Below are 26,074 nucleotides of genomic sequence, written 5' to 3'. Positions count from 1 at the left end.
CTACCTACATTGACAATCTCTATACACGCACGCAAAACAGCCATACCAACACATCGTATTCATCACCATTCACAATCTCGCTATCGTGCTTGTGGAATACCCTGCCCAGTGACCACAGTTCATTATATACAGTCACGAAGCTTGAGTTGTGAGTGTGCCAGGAACAATAGACTGTGCCGGTACCATTTCGCATTGTCCGTAACGAGGCGATATTAGCGATCCTAGTGGTTAGCAACTATCTATGGATGCATATTTACTACATATTGAGCTTCGTGACTGTATATACTAGAATGTGCAGTGACATCAGAGACTGTCGGAATTTAACAGTATTAAAAAATAAACTTATTAAGAGTTTTCTTACTGCGTAGACTGCAATGCAGAAAACTGAGTATACTAACTTATTGTAAATGTTTCGATTTTATTTATCTTGATATTTATACAATCAGTTACTTATTTTTGGATATTTAGTCATTTTTAAATCACTAATATATTAGGCAGTCGGTATATTGCATTAGTACTTTTTGTACCTATTGTGATCTTATCTTTTTTTATTTTTACAATTGTATGTGTGTGTGTGTTTTTTTGTTTGTTTTGTATTTGTAATTTTATTTGTTTCTTATTTGTTTTTTTTTGTATATGCCTATTTGTATTCTGTTGATGTGAAAGAGAAGGCCTGATTGCCTTAACTCCACCAGATCAAATAAGTAAACAATAAATAAATAAGCATTTCGCTCGGATTAATCACCTTGCTTATCTATACTAATAATAAATCTGTAGCCAAAATTTTTCTGGTAATTTTCAATTTTGCAAAAATAATTGGTGTTAACATGTATAATTAACCATCCTGAAACCGAAAATCGTTTTTTTTTTTTTTTTAATTTTTGTTTGTATGTCTGTCTGGATGTTTGTTACCTTTTCACGCGATAATGGCTGAACCGATTTATATGAAAATTGGAATATAAATTAAGTTCGTTGTAACTTAGATTTTAGGCTATATGGCATTCAAAATACTTTATTTAAAAGGGGGTTATAAGGGGGCATGAATTAAATAAATCGAAATATCTCGCTTTTTATTGATTTTCATGAAAAATATTACATAACAAAAGTTTCTTTAAAAATAATTTCCGATAAGTTTTACTCTATACAAAAGTTTGATAGGACTGATATTTAATGAGATAAATGAGTTTTAAAATTACAGTAACAACGCCATCTAAGGCGCTGTACTGAAATAAAAACAAATGACTTCGTCTATAAGGGGCCTTGGACAACAACAATCGAAAGATATTAAACATAGCCTAAGAGAATGTTTCTGTGTTTGTATGAAGTAATATCGGAAGCTACTTAATTGTTTAATTATTATTTCACCATTGGAAAGTGTAGTTTCTCTAGATGGACATAATTCTACAATGTTATTACAGTAACTTCTGAAGCATATAGCAAGTAATATAAAGTATACACGTTAAAACTAAATGATGTGTCAATCTTCATTAAACTATGGTTGCATGTAATAACAATTAAGAAACATGTTGAAGGAATTGTCATTGCACCAAATGATTGCTCTCTGGACAAAAATGACCGCATTTTAATTATTTAAATATAATTTAAATTAAGTAACATATTAAAAACATATTAAACGATTTATCCTTCTATCAAACACGAATGTTCCCTCGATCAAACGTCCTATTTTAGTTATGTAATTCAGTGATGTCAATCAGAGCGTATATGCGCTACGAGAACGCTTGTGCTACTGGAGCACGCAGAGGGCGCCAGCTACGAATACGAGCTTCAGTGAGGGGTGTACAGTGTGCAGTTGGCATTAATCATGCACCCAGCGAAGAGATCGTATAACAAGTTCCAGTTCGAATGAGCACTGCAGTTCCTATGCAAGGAACAGGAAGGAGATATACAGTGCTTAATATGTGGACAACATACGATTAGTAAGAAAAGCAGCATACAGCGACATTATTCAACATACAATGAACAAACATACAGAGATATCGAGGGGGAAGAACTATTAAAATTATTACATACATTACAGACTACCATAAGTGCAAATATCTAGATTATTTACTATGTATACATTAATTTATTATTTTATTGAGGGTCCTTACAGGGAGTTATCCCAAATTACAAGTATACCAACATAAAGAAATACAAACAACAAATTAAAAACAATGATTCATAAACATGTGCTGTAAACACAAAGTTTACAAAAGTTCAGTGTATATACTAATGTGATAAACTTCTAATTTCCAAATACGTAAACTGAATTGACAGATGTATAGGGCTACATAACAAAAAAATCAAGTACAGTTATTAAAGAGGTATTCAATTGAAGACAGTCCTGTAGGCCTAAATAAATAGTGTTCAAATTTAATGTATGGGCTATTCCATCTCAAATCGACCGAAATATAGAGAAAATTGACCTTGCATTTTTTAAATACAATGAAACTTTTTCTGTCCGTTGACAACTGTGATACAATGCTTTGTGCAAAGTTTGAGGCATCAGAACTTCATAGTGTTTAAATTTAAAATATTTAAATTTACCGTATTTTCACAAAATTAGCAACTTTAAACTGTTGTGGCTCCGAAACCCTTTCACCCAATGATCAAAATCATGGTTTATTTTGATGCTGAGAAATTAAAGTTTATATTGACATGTAAACAGTTTTTCTTACTTTTTATGGAAATGGAGGAATTTAGATTTTTCCTCATTAAGACGCCTTTGCCCACGAAAAAATATTTTTAAATTATATGGTTAGATTCCGCATTGAAAGTACAAATAAACACATATTTTTTACTGGTGCAACGTTGAAAAGAAAGTATTGAAAATATCAAATAAAGAAAATAAATAGTACGCGCGTGAACTAACCAGCTGACTGTGAGACGGGACCTAGCAGACACAAGCAAGGCCAGGAGACAAAACATGTGATGTTTCGTCTAATAGCGCATAGCTGCGCTAGCTTTATCACAAGTTTTCATAAACACAGGAGTAAAATGACGCCCAACGCTCGCTTATCTCCAGTGCGTGCGGTATATACTGCTCCGTTCAAGTCTAGGCGTGTGAAAATAATTCCCTTTGTCCGTCCCTGTGTCTTGCTCTTATCTGTGTTTACGGCATCCCACTCCAGCACTTGAGCACGGGAAGGAATCGAACGTCCGTTATGCGCTCTTTCTTTGACATCACTCAATTGTAATTACTTTATATTTATTTCTAATAGGTGCAGCGGAGCGCACGGATACGGCTAGTATTACATGTATCTTTGAGCACGAGGATGTATGATTCACGTTATTCCCCGATCTACTTTATGGTAGGGTTAACAAGTACTGCTTCAGACTGGCGGAACTTTCCGAGGAACCAACAAGCTGCAATCTTTAGTGTGGGCGTAATAACAAAGGCCCACTTCATCGCCCTTGTGAATCATTCCAGTCTGTAAACTTCGCTTTGATTTCCTTTTCTGTCCGCGTGACTTTCACTCCAAACCACGGCATCAAGTTCAAGGTCACCAATGTATCAGCAGACACTGTCATCCTCTGTCCTCTCTCTTTGCTTACCGCTTCCTTACATAAACAGCAATGTGATGTGGAAACAAATCTACTCTGTGCGTATCAGAGTATAAATGATAATAATCTTGCTCAGGATAGGGACCGATGGCGGGCTTATGTGAGGGCGGTAATGAACCTCCGGGTTCCTTAAAGGCCAATTGTAAGTAATAAGTTAAAGTGTGTGTTTATTGTTTCTTTAACCAGAGAATAGTACATTGTATTACGATACAGGTTGGGAAGTGCTTTTTACAAAATCGAGAAAAAGTTTGGAAAACGAGGAGAGCGAGTTGTCTAATTTCCGAGATTTTGTAATGCATTTCACAAACGTGTATTATACAGTAGTGGCAAAAAAAACCGGACCGACTCTTGTAGCTGATTTCAGCGTCACAGATTTAAATTTTGCTAGTCACAAAATACATCTATCTTGTATAATTAATTATAACAATGAAATTTATTGCATTTGTTCGATTCTTACCGTCTTTTGTTTCCTTCGGTGCCTCAAAATTACAGACGAAAAAACTTTGAGAGTTTTATTTTCATCTGGCATCAATATTACATATTCGGCAAAGATAACTGCGTATTTTCACATTAAATAGCAGTACATACCTCTGACTTCACTATCCTTATTGAAATTACGACAGTTTGACACAATACACAGCACAGGATTCTTTTGTATCAGCCACAAGGGTCGGTCCGGTTTTTTTTTTTGCCAGTACTGTACAACTTTTTTGCACGATCATATTTTTTAAATTGCAAATAGGCCTACAATATATTTTGCAATTAATATTTAGAGCAATATTATTCCAAAGCCTTCGCAAAACTGCACTGTAATGGTAACTAAGTAACAATAAGCGCACTTTAATGGGTCTATTTCAGTATAGTCTTATGTTATGAAGAATGGTTTCCCTAGCAACAAGTTTCTGTACGGGAATTCTAACCTTCAAGGCCTAACAACAACGGCTGTAAATACAACAAAAAACACGATCGTGCAAAACTACATTTGCTTGTTTTTGTAAGTTATATTTTATTACATATTGTTATGTTAAAACGAAATAATTATCTTGGTGAATATTAATGCTAAATGCATGAAAATTTTTACACGAACTATTAAAAAAAATGGCAAATTTAAAATTGAGAAAGCGAAATGTGTAAATCTCAATTCTCATATTTAAGTGTTAAATAACATAATTTCTTACAATGGATTTATAGAATATTCTTTTCTGAACACAATGCTGAAACAATGAAAGTGATATGTTTGATAGAAGTGAAGTTATGTAACTTTTTATAAAACATTGCATTTCAGAACCAAAATCCAAATTAGGGCTCCATTTTGTTTGTGAAATACAGGATGATTCACGAGGATTTACCGTCCCTTATGGAGCTTATTTCCGAAGACATTCTGAGCAAAAATGTCATATAAACATTTGTCCTAATGTCAATATTTTCAGAGTTACACTAATTTGAAGTTTTATCTAAAATATCATTTTTCTTTAGTTTTAAAGGTAAAATAATTTTACAGATAAAGAATGAACTATTCAGGAGTATCATTTAATTAATTAGCTAGTATTCCGAAGCTAAAAATGTGTTGTAAATTCCAAAGTTCGTACAGAATTTTTAACTGCACAATTACATTTTTCTTACGCACTTATCACGACAATATTGTTACAAATCACGCCACGCTTGTAAATCCTTTAAGACTGTACATTAGGATGCATAATTAAAGTGTAAAGAATCAAGTTCCTAAAGTTCTATGATTTGTAACAATTTTTGTGATAAGTGCGTAAGAATGATGTAATTTTTTGTTAAAAATTGAAAAATAAAATCTGTACAAAGCAATTAACAACACATTTTTAGGTTCAGAATAACTTCAGATTAGTGTAAGTTTGAAAATATTGAGATTAGGGTATATGTTTATATGACATTTTTTGCTCAGAATGTCTTCGGAAATAAACTCCGTAAGTGGCGGTAAATCCTCGTGAATCACCCTGTATACCAGAACAACAATATTTGAGGAAAGTTCAAAATATACCAAACTACACTAACTTGTCTTATAATTCTGTAGTGCTTGGGAAAAGTGACACAAGTCAGTTCCCACAAACCTTTTTTGATAATTTATTGACAACTTACGGAACATCCGCTCGCTTGGAAAAAAATACATAAGTATTTCTCCCATTACAATAATTCATACAGAAAAAAATCAAATCGACATAAACCAGTTAAGTTGTCAATAAATTATCAAAAAAAGGTTTGTGGAAACTGACTTATGTCACTTTTCCCGAGCACTGCAGAATTAGAAAAATTGTTATTCGCAATATCGTCTCTCCTTAATAGAAGTTGATGCAGAGAAATCTTTGCTAAATATTCTGTTAAAATCATTTCAACGGTTAATTGAAGGGTTCAGAGCCATAGTGGGCCAAGCGCCATTTATTAAAAACGGAGAAAGCAAGGGTTAAAGTTAGGTCAATACCATACTCTAATGAAGATTGACATATCATTTAGTTTTAATGTGTATACTTTATATTACTTGCTATGTTTCATTGAATTATGGCAAGCACTTAATTTCAACCCTTGTTTTCTCTGTTTTAAATAAATGGCGTTTGGCCCACTATGGCTCTGAACCCTTCAATTAGACTTTAACAGTTCTTGATGAATCTAGTCGTAGTCTTTCAATATCTCAGTTTGTTCCAGTCTCTATCCCTCTCCCTCGACGTCTTGATCAACCGCTGTGCTTATTAAGGTCATGGTTAGCGAGGTTCCACACAAATTTTCCACTGATAATAAACTGAGTGGTACAATCGGGAGAAACTTTTCACATCTTCTATTTAATAGAAGAAAGAGTTCTATCGGGGCGGCTTGTAACGCGCTCACTTCCTTTCACTTCAGACAATTCGTCTTTTGAATCGTTACTGCTCCGCTAGAAAGTGAATGTCGATGCGCGCAAGAAAGAAATGCTTTCTTCAAGCTGACAAAGAACCCAGCCACGCTTCAATGCCGGCTTTGCTTCAGTTCATCAATGCAAAATGTGCCGCTGTCGTGACAGGTCTTAATGTTAGTCATTGTGTAGTGACGTCACTTTTGTTTTGCGTGACAGCTGCTTAGTTTGACTTACGATCAGATCACGAGATTTACCGCCGTCGCACAGTGTGCGATAATAGTAATATGCGTTACAAGAGCGGTATGTTGAACTTTTGATGTTAGAGGAAAAGTTTGAAAAAGCGAAACGTAGTTGAGCTTTTTTAATTTCCGAGAATTGAAAGAAAACATACCGCTCGTGTATCGTACATTACTTTGTGCGAAGATCGTTTATTACATACCTGAAAGACGAATTTCTAATTAGTTGCAATGAAATCTCCATCTTGGTTTCTGTTCAATGACGGCAAATTTGCAAAACAAAAATATCTATCTTCAACATTGTTGCTTTAAAATGTTTTCTGTGTTTACTATACTCCAGCAGGCCGTGATATACGTCTGTCTTCCCCCCCCCCCCAGTCTATGATGAGTCTGGAATCTTGTTGATTTTTTCACGGCTTCCTTAATGTTACTTGCATCACGAATGCAGTAACTTTAGTGGAGTTGTAGAGTTTACTTAGTTTTTGCAAATATTTAAAAACAATAATTAACAGTGCAATTTAGGTGAAATTGCAGTGGTAAGTTTCCAATTTATAATTAATACCATATTGAACGTCTCTAAAAATAATATGTTAAAAGCCTAGAAGCAGTAAAATCAATATGTCACTTAAGCGGTAAGAAGAGGGAAATTGTTATGTGTGTTAGGTTGGGAATACTGAATGTGGAATTTTAGACTTTCCGCGGATTGGTTTTGTGCGGAATCCAAGCAAATACGCACGATCTCGCACAAAAATTAAATTTCGACTTGTTTAGTTAGGCATAGGTGAATATGAATTCATGTTCTTTAACATCTGAAGAATGTTGTGAGAAATAGTTTACTGTTTTATCAGCGGCAAGCTATATTTAGAAGGGTTTGAACAATGAGTTCTTCCTAAAACTTCTCGCTCCTGTTCAGCCGTAGGCAGAAAGGGTTACTATGTGGGTGAAAAAGAGCCAATTGTTAGTGTTTTATTGTGTTGTGAAACATTGAATCTGTTCAGATAGATACGTTCTTACTAATGTAACTTCAATTACAAGTTTGTAAAGTATTATTCTTCTTACAGAAGGGTTTATACATTAGGGGAGAATGTTGTACCTTGGAACACTTTTTACATTTATGCCCATATATTTCGTTGTATTCAAGATTTTACATTCAGATTTGTCTTGATTGAAGAAACACTGTATAGCCATCGATACATATGCCTGACTATATTATATTGAATACCCTAAGAAGGGAGAGTCCATTTTTTAGAAAACGTGGCAAGTGTTCCAAGGTACAACATGGTAATGTACCTTGGAACAGTGGATGTTTTGTGTGTGCAAAACTTACACTACGGAAATTTATGTTGTATTTAATAATCCACATTAAATTATCACATAAGCATATCAGAAAACAATGTTAAATGGATAAACTTCCTAAGTAGGCCTATTAATGAATGTAAAAAACTAAGAAAATAAAGACAGAATTATTTACGTTAATGATCTTGAGAAGCTAACACAATAAGATATAAAGTTATGTTAAAGAACGTAACTTGACACAGAGAGTCATAAATTTACATGAATAACTTGAGAAGTTCATAAAACAGAACATGAACTTAAGAATTTCAAATAAAATTATGTTAAAGAACATCAGAACTTAAAAATTCACACTGTTAAACATAAAAATCAAAATTAAAATCGTGTTTCACTATTGTTTGCAGTTTAGGCTTCCCTTATTTAATATGAAATGAAATATTTATTTACAAATGTCACACACATATGTTTTCCACGCTCCTTTATCAACGCCTGCACAAAGTTCATGAGACCATCGTAGGCATTTTAAACAACGAATCCATTGTTCTCCACACGTATCTTTGCAAAATGATTGGTTGCAAAAAATGCAGACTTCATCAGTGCTGTCTTCGTCATCAGTGGAGACCAAAGGCACAGGTTCATCTTCAGACGAAGAGGAAGATGGCACTCGATTCCTTTTGGCAACATTTTGCAACTTACCGATTAAGTTAGTTCTTGCAACCTTAGGTCGGGTCTTGGAAGCTCTTTTCTCCTTCAATGACCTTATCTCTTCCTTCTCAGGAGTGTCTGTTGCAATTCGTGTCCTACCAGCTCTTCTTCCACGGGTATTCAATTTCCTGGGCATTGCGTTCGGATAAGGTTGGACTTCCTCAGGCGTTACAATCTTTTTTGAATTTTGGGATGCCTCAGGAGTCTCTGATATCGAAGTTCCACTGTTTTGTGGTTGTAGATTGAGTCCAGAGGAACTGGGAGTCGCAGCTTGCAGGTCAATTTCACGATCCGTGACATATGCACCAAGAAAATCATCCTCACAAAATACTCCACGATCTAATGGGAATATTCCTGATTTCCTGAAGCCACTAACTATGTTTGTAGTTGAAAATGCTCGAGGGAAAGCTGTTCCTAAGACTTCAGCCACACAATACAAGTCAAAAGTTCTTCCTGGATTATTGATCATCCACGCATCCACTCCTTGGTTATAATAACCCTTCAGAGGACCATAGACAGTTAGATCGAGTGGCTGCAGTTTATTGGACGTGTGAGGTGGAAATGTAACCATTACAACACCAGCTGCAGAAGCTCGTTCAACAGCCTCTACAGAGAGATGGGTCTCATGATTATCTAAAATCAAGAGGACGCGCTCGTCTTTTGAACATTTCACAAATTTGATGAAATGTTCCATAAACTTCAGGAACATTTCATCATTAGACCATCCTGATGAAACTGCTGCCCCAATTGTTCCAGGTGGAGCACCAAACAACATTCTTTCTTTAAAGAATACCCTTGGGAATATCAGCATGGGTGGAATGTGGTTACCTATAGCATTAACTGCTGCTATCATGGTTATCAGATTTCCTCTTTCTCCTGAAGTGCAACTTCCAATCTGTTTAACACCTTTTGGAGCAACAATCTTAGCAGGAGTCTGGACAGTTGATAGACCTGTCTCGTCTACATTCCAAACCCTTTGTGCGGGAATAGGACCATAGCGACTATGCACACTTTCAAGATTTTTAAAAAATGCATCAACATTGGCTTTATTAAAGCTTGTTGAACGCGATAAACTTGTTGCCTCCGGCTTTCTTATCGATAAATCACTTGCATGCCTTCGCATAAACCACCGCATCCATTCCTTCCCAGCAATTTTCTCCTCATTCCACTTTGGAGGATATTCTTTTCCGTTTGCAACTGCGAATTTGTATGCAAGTTCTCTAACCCCCTTCTTAGACAAACCGTAATTCATTTTTGCAACGTTTTTAACATACTGAACAAGAAAATGCTCTTCAGAATCACTGAATATTCTCTTCACATCACAATTTACTGAACAAGTAAAATTCTCGTTTCCAGATTGTTTAAAAGCAGCCAGGTGTCTTGACAATGTAGCAAGTTTGACATTGTACACTTTACATGCTTCCCTAATAGAAATTCTTTTGTCTTGTGGGGCAGTGACCGCTTCTACGGCCTTTTTCATTAATTCCGCGTCGACAGGCTTTCTATTTACCCCTAATTTACTACGAGGCATCATTACCTGAAACAGAAATAAGTAAGCGTTAATATGTTGTACCTTGGAACGTGTTCCATGGTACAACACCTACTTCTGTTTCAAGGTACAAGACCATGCACTGCAAAGATAAAATACTTTCATCGTTCATAGATTGTGACTAATGTTTAAACAATATAGTATATTTTACTCACCAAGAAGTGCAGAATCGACTGGTAGTTAAGTTTCACTGATTCAGCTTTCGAACAATATATAAAACACCTAAATACGAAACTCAAATTATTTACAACAGAGAGGTAAAATTTAACGGCTTGTCTCACATGAACAGCAACGCTTAGAAAAGTGCGGGAAACAGTTTACACTGCCCTCTGGTGTACATTCTATAACATGTTTCTTGAATACGTCGCTAGATAGCAGCATTGACTAGAAAATATCAAGTGTTCCAAGGTACACTATCCTCAAGGTACAACACCCTCCCCTACAATTGAAAAATAGTAATACGCGTTACAAGAGCGGTATGTTGAAGCTTTCATGTTCGAGGAAAAGTTTGAAAAAGCGAAACGTAGTTGAGCTTTTTTAATTTCCGAGAATTGAAAGAAAACATACCGCTCGTGTATCGTACATTATTTTGTGCGAAGATGGTTTATTACATACCTGAAAGAGGAATTTCTAATTAGTTGCAATCAAATCTCCATCTTGGTTTCTGTTCAATGACGGCAAATTTGCAAAAAAAAAAAAAAAAAAAAAAAAAAAAATATATATATATATATATATATATATATATATCTTCAACATTGTTGCTTTAAAATGTTTTCTGTGTTTACTATACTCCAGCAGGCCGTGATATACGTCTGTCTTTTTTTCCCCCCAGTCTATAAATGCGAACTTAAAACAAACGGTAAGGTATGTAATGATTTAGAGTTTACTTAATTTTTGAAAATATTTAAAAACAATAATTAACAGTGCAATTTAGGTGAAATTGCAGTGGTAAGTTTCCAATTTATGATTAATACTATATTGAACGTCTCTAAAAATAATATGTTAAAAGCCTAAAGCAGTAAAATGAATGTCGCGCTTAAGCGGTAAGAAGGGGGAAATTGTTATGTGTGTTAGGTTGGGAATACTGAATGTGGAATTTTGGACTTACCGCGGATTGGTTTTGTGCGGAAACCAAGCAAATACGCACGATCTCGCGCACAAAAATATTATTTTAAAGTTCTCCAAATATAATGTGACTTTTAGTACATACGGTCACGTCCGGTTACAACAATTCTTTTACCATTTAATACAGCATCCTTTAGAGTGTTGAATCCTCGTTTTGAAGTTTGTGCGTTCTTCGCATTTATCAGTAATTAATTTTTTTAGTGGTGGGGCATACGGTAACTGTTCCATATTTGGCTTAACAGCAGAAAAGAATGGAAAAAGAAAATGTTTAATCACTTGTGACTGTTTTACTCCTGAAAAATTATTCACACCAGGTTAAAAATGCATTGGACACATTTTTATCTGGCCTTAACAAACCCACAGTGAATCAGAACGCAAATCACTAGCTGGATAAAATTAATAACTTCTCTGCATTGTTATGAAACTTTGTACATGCCTTATAGATGACACACATGTTTTGTGTACAAACTCTGTTTAGGAGAAAAGTTTTCCGGGCTATGAGGCCGTGGTCCGTTGGTTGTGTGACCAAACGTTTCGTTCACTGCTGCGGTGAACATCTTCAGAAGATGTCAGCAGCTCATATTACTGCTTATGGTACACCGCAAGTATTTGAAGCTGTCCACTTGCTCTACTGCCTCATTTAGAATTCGCACGTTTACCTTCTTTACTTTTCTTCAGATAGCCATGATCTTAATCTTGCTTGCATTTATCTTCATCCCATACTGCTCACAGCTGTCATTTAGCTCCAGTAGCATATCTCTTAGTATCATCTTCTCTTATGTTAATATCGCCATATCATCAGTAAAATCTTACACATTTTATTCTTCTTCCTCCTGCTATCACTCCTCCCGTGTTCTGAAAACAGTTCTTGACTAAATCCTCCAAGTAGCTGTTGAACAGGGTGGGTGATTAAGAACATGCTTCTCGTACTCAAAAGTGCATTTTTCGGCATTTTAATTGTATTTTGGATGCAAATTTTAGAGTTTGTGGTGCATAGACCTGTAATTCTCAATACTATAGTCCCGACGCTGTTATTTCCGGCGTGACTCCGCCTCTTTGCTTACGTCTTAGAAAGTGAAGGCTCTATAAAGTCTAGGTAGGTAGTATCGTTCGCCATTTTTGTTCTTACGTTGCCGAGCTACCATACGAGAAATCTATTTGCCACACCGTTAAACATTATCATGTCGTAGCTCCTATGATAATAAATCAAACGCAATGTAATTCAGCAAATAATTGAGCGGCAAATAACGTCTTCGTGTGCTTTCTGCGAACGCCAACGAAAGAGCTAAAATGGCGGGCGATTATATTAAGTATTTATCGAGCCTTAAGAAATGAATCAGCGAATCACAAGACGCACACGTTTAAATGTAGCCGACCTGCAACGCGATTGGCTACCGGAAATTAGAGCGACGGGACTATAGTAATGTAATATGCCTACTCCAAATAAACGATGCCATACGAATGCAAGCTATCTGTTTGTATCGTTTCAGGTATATGACGCTATTGGAGACGGTCACATCTTGAAAGACAACATGTTCCACCTCATGCACAAGTTCGTGGTGCTTCCCTCCTACGATGAAGTGGACGAGGTCGTTACGGTAAGCTTCTGTCAGCACTGCGTCCTGCAGATAATGTAGTATTACTGATTCCTTTATTTACGTCCTTTCTTTTCCTCATATCTAGGGCCAGGATTTATATGCACGAACAAAGACTGAAATAAACATAATAAAACAATAAATATGCAAAAACACGCAAAATCCAATTTTTATAGGGTCTACTATATATACAGGGTGATTCACGAAGAGCTACCGCCACTTATGGAGCATTTTCTGAAGACTTTTGAGCAAGAAATGTCATATAACCATGGGTCCTATTCTCAATATTTTCACAGTTACACTAATTTGAAGTTGTTAAAAAACTACTTTTTTTTTCTTAAGTTTAAAGGGTAAAATAAATTACAAATAGAGAATGAACTATTCAGAAGTATAATTTCTTTAATTGGCTAGTGTTCTGAAGCTAAAAATGTGTTGTTAGTTTCATAGTTGAATCATACAGATTTTTTTTTTTTTCAATTTTTAAAGGCAAAATTATATTTTTCATATATATATATATATATATATATATATATATATATATATATATATATGAAAAATATAATTTTGCCTTTATATATATATATATATATATATATATATATATATATATATCACAGCAATTGTTACAAATCACGTCATTCCTGTAAACTCTTTAATACTGTACATTAGGATGAAAAATTGGGATGTAAAGAATCACGTTGCTAGAAGTCGTATGATATGCAAAAATTCTTGTGATAAGTGTGTAAGAATAATGTAATAATTTTCAATTGAGAATTGGAAAAAACAAATCTGTACAAAGCAACTAAGGAATTAACACAACACGTTTTTAACTTCATTTTTTATTAGGTTATTTTACGACGCTTTATCAACATCTCAGGTTATTTAGCGTCTGACTGATATGAAGGTGATAAATGCCGGTGACATGAGTCCGGGGCCCAACACCGAAAGTTACCCAGCACTTGCTCATATTGGGTTGAGGGAAAACCCCGGAAAAAACCTCAACCAGGTAACTTGCCCCGACCGGGAATCGAAACCGAGCCACCTGGTTTCGCGGCTAGACGCTCTAACCGTTACTCCACAGGTGTTGACTATAACTTCATAATACTACCCAATTAAAGCAAGTATAATTCTGAATAGTTCATTCTGTATTACATTTCATTTAAAGTTTCTACGACTGTAGCCTGTTTGATCTTAAGTTCAGCTTCACTCATTTAAAGTTTCTGCGACTGTAGCCTGTTTGATCTTAAGTTCAGCTTCACTCATTTAAAGTTTCTGCAACTGTAGCCTGTTTGATCTTCAGTTCAGCTTCACTCATTTAAATTTCTGCGACTGTAGCCTGTTTGATCTTCAGTTCAGCTTCACTCATTTAAATTTCTGCAACTGTAGCCTGTTTGATCTTCAGTTCATCTTCACTCATTTAAATTTCTGCGACTGTAGCCTGTTTGATCTTAAGTTCAGCTTCACTCATTTAAAGTTTCTGCAACTGTAGCCTGTTTGATCTTCAGTTCAGCTTCACTCATTTAAATTTCTGCGACTGTAGCCTGTTTGATCTTCAGTTCAGCTTCACTCATTTAAAGTTTCTGCGACTGTAGCCTGTTTGATTTTAAGTTCAGCTTCACTCATTTAAAGTTTCTGCGACTGAAGCCTATTTGATCTTAAGTTCAGCTTCAATCATTTATAGTTTCTGTGACTGCAGCTTGTTTGATCTTAAGTTCAGCTCACTCATTTAAAGTTTCTGCGACTGTAGCCTGTTTGATCTTAAGTTCAGCTTCACTCATTTAAAGTTTCTGCAACTGTAGCCTGTTTGATCTTCAGTTCAGCTTCACTCATTTAAATTTCTGCGACTGTAGACTGTTTGATCTTCAGTTCAGCTTCACTCATTTAAATTTCTGCGACTGTAGCCTGTTTGATCTTAAGTTCAGCTTCACTCATTTAAAGTTTCTGCAACTGTAGCCTGTTTGATCTTCAGTTCAGCTTCACTCATTTAAATTTCTGCGACTGTAGCCTGTTTGATCTTCAGTTCAGCTTCACTCATTTAAAGTTTCTGCGACTGTAGCCTGTTTGATTTTAAGTTCAGCTTCACTCATTTAAAGTTTCTGCGACTGAAGCCTATTTGATCTTAAGTTCAGCTTCAATCATTTATAGTTTCTGTGACTGCAGCTTGTTTGATCTTAAGTTCAGCTCACTCATTTAAAGTTTCTGCGACTGTAGCCTGTTTGATCTTAAGTTCAGCTTCAATCATTTAAATTTCTGCGACTGTAACCTGTTTGAGCTTAAGTTCAGCTTCACTCATTTAAAGTCTCTGTGACTCTAGCCTGTTTGATCTTAAGTTCAGCTTCAATCATTTAAATTTCTGCGACTGTAGCCCGTTTGATCTTAAGTTCAGCTTCACTCATTTAAAGTCTCTGTGACTCTAGCCTGTTTGATCTTAAGTTCAGCTTCACTTATTTAAAGTCTCTGCGACTGTAGCCTGTTTGATCTTAAGTTCAGCTTCACTCATTTAAAGTTTCTGCAACTGTGGCCTGTTTGATGTTCAGTTCAGCTTCACTCATTTAAATTTCTGCGACTGTAGCCTGTTTGATCTTCAGTTCAGCTTCACTCATTTAAATTTCTGCAACTGTAGCCTGTTTGATCTTCAGTTCAGCTTCACTCATTTAAAGTTTCTGCAACTGTAGCCTGTTTGATCTTCAGTTCAGCTTCACTCATTTAAATTTCTTCGACTGTAGCCTGTTTGATCTTCAGTTCAGCTTCACTCATTTAAAGTTTCTGCGACTGTAGCCTGTTTGATTTTAAGTTCAGCTTCACTCATTTAAAGTTTCTGCGACTGAAGCCTATTTGATCTTAAGTTCAGCTTCAATCATTTATAGTTTCTGTGACTGCAGCTTGTTTGATCTTAAGTTCAGCTCACTCATTAAAAGTTTCTGCGACTGTAGCCTGTTTGATCTTAAGTTCAGCTTCACTCATTTAAAGTCTCTGTGACTCTAGCCTGTTTGATCTTAAGTTCAGCTTCAATCATTTAAATTTCTGCGACTGTATCCTGTTTGATCTTAAGTTCAGCTTCACTCATTTAAAGTCTCTGCGACTGTAGCCTGTTTGATCTTAAGTTCAGCTTCAATCATTTAAATTTCTGCGACTGTAGCCTGTTTGATCTTAAGTTCAGCTTCAATCATTTAAATTTCTGCGACTGTAGCCTGTTTGATCTTAAGTTCAGCTTCACTTATTTAAAGTCTCTGCGACTGTAGCCTGTTTGATCTTAAGTTCAGCTTCACTCATTTAAATTTCTGCGACTGTAGCCTGTTTGATCTTAAGTTCAGCTTCACTCATTTAAATTTCTGCGACTGTAGCCTGTTTAATCTTAAGTTCAGCTTCACTCATTTAAATTTCTGCGACTGTAGCCTGTTTGATCTTAAGTTCAGCTTCACTCATTTAAAGTCTCTGTGACTCTAGCCTGTTTGATCTTAAGTTCAGCTTCAGTCATTTAAATTTCTGCGACTGTAGCCTGTTTGATCTTAAGTTCAGCTTCACTCATTTAAAGTCTTTGTGACTCTAGCCTGTTTGATCTTAAGTTCAGCTTCAATCATTTAAAGTTTCTGCGACTGTAGCCTGTTTGATCTTAAGTTCAGCTTCACTCATTTAAATTTCTGGAACTGTAGCCTGTATATATTTTCTTGTAGTTTTACTTTATATTTTATAGATCCATTTCCATTATCACTTGTTAGAATAAATATATCGCGATGAAATCGTGACTACAGTATTCCTCAAGAAATCGTAGATTTTGCCACCATATTTGAAAATGGAATAAAATAATCAAACTTGATCAAAACGCAGTAGCGCTTCCCCTTAACACATTTCTGAGAAAAATAAAAAACTTAAAAAACATTTTAGGCAAATCTGTCGGCGAGATCCGAAGTGTATTAGTTAACAGACCCCCAAAGCAGAGATTACTATTACGTATGAGTGACGCAAACAAGCAGCTTTCTCGCACGTCAACCCATCAGATGCGCTGCGTTGTACACGTCAGCTCTAGGCTAAAGCTAAATGCATACCCTACTATTCCGCGGGTTATGACAGGAAACGATGTGACAGTCATGGAATTAGATACTACTGCAAGGTTATCAGACTACAGATATGGTTGAACTTAATGTACATCATATAATTTATATTACTTTTTCCCACCAATATTCTCTTCTTCTTCATCTGGGCATTCCATCTCATAACGACCGAAATAAAGAGAAAATTGACCTTGTAATTTTTAAATACAATGAAACTTTTTCTGTCCATTGACAACTGTGATACAGTGCTTTGTGCAAAGTATGAGGCATCAGAACTTCATAGTGTTTAAATTAAAAATATTTAAATTTATCGTATTTTCATAAAATTAACAACTTTAAACTGTTGTGGCTCCGAAACTCTTTCACCCCATGATCAAAATCATGGTTTATTTTGATGCTGAGAAATTAAAGTTTATATTGACATGTAAACAGTTTATCTTACTTTTTATGGAAATGGAGAAATTTAGATTTTTCTTCATTAAGACGCCTTTGCCCACGAAAAAATATTTTTAAAACATATGGTTAGATTCCGCATTCAAAATACAAATAAACACATATTTTTTACTGATGGTATGTTGATAAGAAAGTACTGAAAATATCAAATAAAGAAAATACCGTAAATAGTACGCGCGTGAACTAACCAGCTGACTGTGAGGCGGGAGCTAGCTGAGACAAGCAAGGCCAGGAGACAAACACGTGATGTTTCGTCTAATAGCGCATAGCTGGGCTAGCTTTATTAGAAGTTTTCATAAACACAGGAGTAAAATGATGCCCAACGCTCGCTTATCTTCAGCTCTCGGCCAGTGCGTGCGGTACTGCGCCGTTCAAGTCTAGGCGTGTGAAAATAATTTATTTAATACCCTCGAAACTTATTGCCAAGCCACTAAGCAAACAATGCCGAATCCCGCTTAATAATGCAAGGTTTTTTCACAATATTTTTTACATTTTTACAAATTGGCAAAAAGCCTAAAAGTAAGTAAAATCAGATTATCTGTCTCTCTGTATACAATAAAAGTAAGGATTACTTCTTAACATAACCTACCAAATGTCAGCTTCAAAATGAGCTCCTGTTCAATGTTCTGCAGTAAACGGTTCCAGAGTTCTGAGCGCTGAAAGAGGCTTATTTTCATAAAATACGCTAAATTTGTCACTCAATAGTACGAAAACCGTTTGACTTTCGATAGTATATTTTTGAAAATGCACTGTCCTCAGCACCTTGTATAAATAGGGAAAAAATTAGAGGATAAAAAATGCGAGGTTTTTTACTGATCGATTTCAAATGTAATAGCCCATATGGAGGTTGTCGGCTGGACCATAAAATGCATTTAGAATTTACAGGTGAGAAAAAATAACGTAATTTTAAATTAATGCAGAAAGAAAATTCTAAACGCATTTACATTATAATGTCCGCGATACTTTCTCTGCTGTACCACGTGATTACTCTCCTGAATTCATTACGTCTTTCAAGGGTATTAGTAGGCTATATTTTGAATATAAATTAAGTTTATAAAAGCTGTTGCTATACTGGGTGCCCGGCATAATTACTACTAATAAAAATCACAAATCGTAAATAATCTATGATACCCCCCTCCCCCCACGATGATATCTCTACTTTGCCATAGTGGTGGGGTTTGTGTGGTCAAATGACTCAGAGAACTATGCTAGGGTTTGTTGATTCAGTTTCATTTTTATTAAAACAGTTGCATTCCACTTCAATTATCAATATACAGAGTGTTTCAGAAATACTATGACAAATCTTGTGAATATGTTCCTCACAACAAAACAAGAAAAAAGTCCATATAAATTATGTCCGAAAATCCTTAGTTGTTTAGTTATTAATGAAAGAACATAATGAAACATGTTAGATATTGCCACTTTGGTAGCATTTGTTGCAATTTTAATCAATTCAGAAACTCATAACAATGAAAGTTTACGTTCAACGCGTTTTGAGGTATAATCCAACAACTTAAGTTTGTAACGGATAATAATTCATTTTGTTAGATAATCAATATTGTTATGAATACAAGTCTGCTGATGTACTCATTGTATCCTAGATGACTATGTGTTGTCAAGGAGACTTGTTTACTGCAGTCATTTGTTATTTGAACATTTGTTATGAGTTTCTGAATTGATTAAAGTTGCTACCAAGCTAACAATATCTAACAGATGTTTCATTATGTTCTTTCATTAATAACTAAAAAATTAAGGATTTTCGGACATACGTTTATATCAACTTTTTTTCTTCTTTTGGTATGAGGAACGTATCTCCAAGGTTTGTCAAAGTATTTCTGAAACACCCTGTATATTAAACAATCTCTGGTACGTGACTATCCATCATCTCATACAGCTGAAGCTATAAAATAAGCTAATATAAACAAGATAAATGATAGAAAAGTTTTAATTAAGGATGATGAGATATACATGAATCATTTTAAAAGGTACAATTATTGAAAGTACAATGTTTGCAAACAAAGAAACTAATGGTAGAGAGGTGATAAAAACAAACAAATGTTAGGGAGGTAATAACAATTGTAAGATAAGCAGCCTTGATTGGTTGAAACACGTCGTTCCGTACCGTTTTTTTGATCAAAAGTCGTATGACGCAGTAAAAGTGTAATAGTCAACATAAATAATTACTCATATTATGCAAATTATAAATAGTTTAGCAAAATCTGAGGAATTTGACACCACTGAAAGATAAAAGCCCCTTCTTTCTCTCCGATGTTCCCTGCGTTTAGCGGGTTGCATTCAATGGCGTCACATTTCTTGTCATCCTGATAACCATTTTGCCGACCTCTGATTGAGGGATCTTTCAGGCTGACCTCTGTATATTTTTATGTATTACTCTATTTTAACTCCAATCTGAAATAGCAATACAATTTTAGATCAATTGGAAAATAGTTATTTATGCAACAAGTGGATAATCTTGAAGATTATGGCATAAGTGAAATTTTCACGAGTGTCATAATGAGATTATCCAAGATTTGGATACATCACTTTATGACATCTTAGAATTATAAATTGTAGGAAATAAATTATGAAGTAATTCGGCATCCATAACTAAGGAGCGGATTCCTATGTAATTAAATATTATTTTTGCGTGTGATAAAACACAATTAACAAAGTTAAAAATTCCGAACATGAAGTTTCAAGTTTAAAACCCGAATTTTATTTCACATAAAAACACATATTTTCACAAAGAATTATGTAAATACATATTTTCAGGAAATCTATTATAAACACACAAATCTTGGAGTTTTTTTTTTACTTAAATATTTTTTTACAAGAACTTTTAAACATTTTAAAACTAAATCAATTATGTTATTCAGAAGTACGTTATCTTTTTTTAAGAATTCTTGGTTGCTTCGTGTTTCTAAGCGCTGTGTGGTGTATCCGTGATCCATTTTTGTAATAGTATCGCCACAAGTTCTGAGAACTGCTAGGCAGCATATCAGTGTTATTATAAGAGAATAAATTAACGTGGACAAGGAGGAGAGATCTTGCAACACATAATCAGGAATGTTTATTGTTGCTGAAGATGATTTCATTACACACTTTGTTTGTGAAACACAACAGATAAGAGCTCGGGTATGAACATTATTTAATTTAAACAAATCTCTCAACTCTCGCTCATGTCCATCAAGTAAGGCAATACGTCTTGTTGTGATTCCCTGTTATCGGGCTTCATCAATCGATATCCTTCAAGATATACTGAAAGATGGTTGTTTAAAAAACGATTTGGCTTCCCTATTAGTAAATCTAAGCTTTTTGTGTGACACCATAAAAAAACTCGAAACATCCAAAAACCTGTTGTCTGAAACAGGGAGGTGCGTGGCGTGGAAATTAAACTAGACTCGCTACCAGGTTCAGAAGTACAAGTACTAAGGGACAAATTCCAGAATGTGTTTGGGAAAAACAGTGGATATAAAAAAGTGTGTAAAGTTGCTCAAGTATTGGAGGGTGTGCCTGTAGGTGAAATTGACGGTGTTAAATATGCACGTCTGACGTCCTGTGATGTGGGGAGATCGTTTTCACAGTATAAGTCGTTGTTCAGAGATAATCGGCATGCATTTGTGATGGAGAATTTGAAGATGACCTTTGTTGTTCACTGCAATTCTCGGCCAACTACTAGCGCTCAAGTGTGGTTGGTGAGTACCTAGTAACATTTTTTTTCAAGCTAAGTAAGGTATTTTTGTCATATTTGAAAAAAAATATATTTTTTTTTTATTTTTAGCAAATATATTCGTACTTTTTAGCACATAAAAATCCGCTCCCTATCCATAACTGACAGTCTTCATATGTTCGTATCGATTAGTTGCATTTGACAATGAATAAAGATAAATGTATGAACTTGCATGTTATGTTACAAATGTTCCTTTATTCCTAGTTTCTCTGAACCACAGAACTGTTTTATGTGATGTTACAAAAGCGATACAAAATTGTTAAAGACTGGAAATAAATGATAGATTGCCTTCTCTTCTGTCTTGCATTTCTTGTTACGTCGCACGTACAAGCGGTAAGCAAGATAGCAAGCGTTCCGGTATTGCGTCATAGCGAATACGTCATTGCTTTTATTGGCACGCGTGCTATAATAAGGCGATTATTCACGATATCGGATGTAGTAACAATCGAGTTTATAATGCTAGGATGGCATAAAGAACATTTTTGTAACAATTTTCAGTGTGGTTATAATAATACCACTTAATTTTAACAATATTTTCCATTTTTGTGACTGGAAAATTTTCAGGGAATATTCCCGTTGGCAAAGTTCTCACGAATTTACCCATCACTAGTCTCTGTAATGTAGCACGCATCTTATGCATTTGAGAATGACGTCACTATTCTATGCGGAAAGGAAATAAACAGTGGATTTTTTTGGTGGGATTCGTTTTTCCGTCAAACTTATCTATCTATCGCATTTTTATGCACAAACAAGTAGCTTTGTTTGCGTTGTTTTGCATTAAAAATGATTAGAGGTTAATGGGGTTAAACGGTGGGTGTGGCTAGGCCAATAATAGTCGTGTGTGTTGTTTTCTATTTACAAACGATTGAAAGTTGATGGAGCCAGGCAAGGCCAACTTTACCCGGTCACAAGTGTTGTACTGTACACTCCACCTTGCCAAGGTGAAGAGCTCACGTTTTGGAGTACCTCACAAAGTTTGTTTTGCTCGCTGAAGTCCTACCATACGTAACAGTCATCTTAAATCGTCAGCTACAGAACACGTGTGGCCTTCTCTTGCAGTTTGAAAACTACATCTTGGAATCCAGAAGAAATATGTCAAAACTTTGGCAATAGTTATTCGAAAAAGAAATATTGTAGCTGCGATACACCATCGAATATTCTAATTTTAATATTCTCAAATTAAAAAAATTACTATGAAGACGTTCTCTGTTACTTTTCATATAGAAACGATGGTAAATTTTCTTGAAAATAAGACATTTTTCACTGCTTACTACAACTCTTCTTACTTACTTACTTTGGCTTTTAAGGAACCCGGAGGTTCATTGCCGCCCTCACATAAGCCCGCCATTGGTCCCTATCCTGAGCAAGATTAATCCAGTCTCTATCATCATATCCCACCTCCGGGTTCGATTCCCGGTCGGGGCAAGTTACCTGGTTGAGGTTTTTTCCGGGGTTTTCCCTCAATCCAACATGAGCAAATGCTGGGTAACTTTCGGTGTTGGACCCCGGACTCATTTCACCGGCATTATCACCTTCATCTCATTCAGACGCTAAATAACCTAGATGTTGATAAAGCGTCGTAAAATAACGTACTAGAATAAAAAAAATACCCCACCTCCCTCAAATCCATTATATTATCTTCCCATCTACGTCTCGGCCTCCCCAAAGGTCTTTTTCCCCTCCGGCCTCCCAACTAACACTCTATATGCATTTCTGGACTCGCCCATACGTGCTACATGCCCTGCCCATCTCAAACGTCTGGATTTAATGTTCCTAATTATATCAGGTGAAGAATACAGTGCGTGCAGTTCTATTCTATATGTAGCTAGTTCTTTTGCTACTGATGTTACCCCTCCTGTTCTATATAGACTTGTAACATTCCAAGTACCAAATCTCAAAACCTTATTCCTTTGCTGTGGTCGTGCCAGAGAATCAGTCCCATTCCGAGGCTTATTTGAAGGTTTCGTAACAAAATGTTTTTTACGGTAATGGGTTGTTAGCCTTTCGCCCAACCCCCAAGCTGGAGGACCACCCCTTATGGGCTGTCCACGACTGCTTATTCAATATATTCGCAGCTACCCTCCATATCTGGAGGCCGTCTCCTCGATCCGCAACCTGAGGACGCGCCATGCCGTGGTGATAGGGACCCACAATACACGGACTGCAACTCTTCTAATTAAAAAAAAATTCAAACATTTGCCTTTACGACTTCTCCAGAAAAAATAGTGAAAAAAGTCACTGAAAAAAAAATTTTCTACGTAGTACGACTGTTCCAATTTTAATATTCTAAAATTAAAAAATCCTATAAATACATTCTCTTTTACCGTTTCCCATAGAAACCATGGTAATTTTCCTTGAAAGGAGGAAATTTTTCACTGCTTACTACAACTCTTCTAATTTCAATAATCCCGAATTAAAAAAAAATGTAAATATTTTCCTTTATGACTTCTCCAGAAATGGTTATAAAACTCACTGGAAAAATCAAAATTTTTGTCTACATAGTACCGCTGTTCCAATTTTAATATTACCAAATTAAAAGAAATTCTATAAATTCAAATTCAAATTTATTCACAATTTACATTTGAAATGAATACATATGAATAGATACCCGAAATGAGCATATGCTCGTACTCGGGTACAGTCCAGTAGTCTACATAAATTTTACAGAGATCAATAGTTATGTTGATGTTAGAAATATTAATAATAATAATAATAATAATAATATTAATATTAATATTAATAATAATAATAATAATAATATTAATCTATACTAATAATAAATCTGTAGCCGAAATTTTTATGGTAATTTTCGATTTTCCAAAAATAATTGGTCCTAACATATATAATTAACCACCCTGAAACCGAAAATCGCATTTTTGAAATTTTTGTTTGTATGTCTGTCTGTATGTTTGTTACCTTTTCACGCGATAATGGCTGAACCGATTTATATGAAAATTGGAATATAAATTAAGTTCGTTGTAACTTAGATTTTAGGCTATATGCCATTCAAAGTACTTTATTTAAAAGGGGGGTTATAAGGGGGCCTGGATTAAATAAATCGAAATATCTCGCTTATTATTGATTTTTTTGAAAAATGTTACATAACAAAAGTTTCTTTATCAATGATTTCCGATAAGTTTTATTCTTTACAAACTTTTGATAGGACTGATATTTAATGAGATAAATGAGTTTGAAATTAAAATAACGCCATCTAAGACGGTGCAATGAATTAAGAACAAATGACTTCGTCTATAAGGGGCCTTGGACAACAACAATCGAAACAGGGGCCTTGGACATTAACAATCGAAAGCTATTAAACATAGCCTACAGAGAATGTTTCTGTATGAAGTAATATCAGAAGTTAAATTAACCGATTTGTATAATTAATTATTATTTCACCATTGGAAAGTGTAGTTTCTCTAGATGGACATATGCTATAATGTTATTACAGTAACGTCTGAGTAAATCGAGGACAGGTAAGATTAAAATAGCTTCTTATGCACAGAAAATTTGATAGGCTATTTTGTACATTCGTTTTCTGTATTTCTTAAAATAATATTTATGTACACTCATTTTAATCTCAGAGAATTAACGAACAACGAGAGTGTAAATTGATTTAATATGCAGTAATAGTACGTTAGCTTAGCAATCCATTATTTTATAATTCAAATTTTGACTATGCTCAATTGAATCGTGTTAAAATACATAAAATATATATGCAATAAATGCAATGCAAAAAAAAAAATGGGTAATGAGCGAAGCAGATTATCTTGCGGTGTTGTAAAAGTTGTTCCCTGGATCAGATGTCCTATTTTAATTATGTAATTACTTTATATTTATTTCTAACAGGTGCAGCGGAGCGCACGGGTACGGCTAGTAATAATAATAAAACAAAAATATTTACAATAATAAAATAAATACTAAGACGGATAAAATAAAATATAAAACCACTTATATTCCCTTTTACCTTTTTATATAGAAACAATGGTAAATTTCCTTGAAAATAAGAAATTTTTCACTGCTTACTACAACTCTTGTAATTAAAAAAATGTAAACATTTGCCTTTACGACTTCTCCAGAAAAAATGATGAAAAAAGTTACTGGAGAAACAAACATTTTCTCTACATAGTACGACTGTTGCAATTTTAATATTCTAAAATTAAAAAATGCTATAAATACATTCTCTTTCACATTTTCCCATAGAAGCGATGGTAATTTTCCTTGAAAGGAGGAAATTTTTCACTGCTTACTACAACTCTTCTAATTTCAATAATCCCGAACTAAAAAAAAAAGTAAATATTTCCCTTTATGACTTCTCCAGAAATGGTTATAAAACTCACTGGGAAAAGGAAAATTTTTGTTTACGTAGTACCGCTGTTCCAATTTTAATATTATCAAATTAAAAAATTTCTATAAATACATTCCCTATTATCTTTTTACATAGAAACAATGGTAAATTTAATTGAAAACGGGAAATTTTTCACTCCTTACTACAACCCTTCTAATTTTAAAATAATGTTAACATTTGCCTTTAAGACTTCTACAAAAAAATAATGAAAAAAACTCACTGGAAAAAAGAATTTTTTTCTCTACATAGTAGGCTGTTTCAATTTTAATATCCTCAAATTTAAAAATTCCTATAAATACGCCCCCTTTTATCTTTTTATTTAGAAAGATGATAAATTTCCTTGAAAAGGGGAAATATTTCACTGATAACTGCAACCTTCTAATTTCAATAATCCGGAAAAAAAGTAAACATTTCCCTTTACGATTTCTCTAGAAATTATGATAATACTCCCTGCAAAAAGGAAAATTTTTCTCTACATAGTATGGCTGTTCCAATTATTTTAATATTCTCAAATTAATAAATTGTTATAAATACGTTACCTTTTACCTTTTTATATAGAAAGATAGT

The 26,074-nt window shown here is 34.6% G+C and overlaps 2 protein-coding genes across 2 annotated transcripts in view; one reads left to right on the top strand and one right to left on the bottom strand.

Annotated features, from left to right (window-relative positions):
- The window catches only part of Ldsdh1 (Lipid droplet subset dehydrogenase 1), a 219,110-nt gene that overhangs the window by 116,378 nt on the left and 76,658 nt on the right, over positions 1–26,074 (bottom strand). The window lies entirely within an intron of this gene.
- LOC138695355 (calaxin-like) overlaps positions 1–26,074 on the top strand; it is a 36,115-nt gene that overhangs the window by 9,205 nt on the left and 836 nt on the right. The window contains exon 4 of the mRNA XM_069819775.1: positions 12,820–12,927. Coding sequence (XP_069675876.1) covers positions 12,820–12,927 — 108 coding nt within the window. The remainder of the gene's footprint in view (positions 1–12,819; positions 12,928–26,074) is intronic.

This window comes from Periplaneta americana, chromosome 2, assembly GCF_040183065.1.
Source record: "Periplaneta americana isolate PAMFEO1 chromosome 2, P.americana_PAMFEO1_priV1, whole genome shotgun sequence".
Taxonomy (NCBI): Eukaryota; Metazoa; Arthropoda; class Insecta; order Blattodea; family Blattidae; genus Periplaneta; species Periplaneta americana.
Note: the sequence above shows the minus strand (reverse complement) of the source record. Positions and strands in the feature narration are given on the sequence as shown.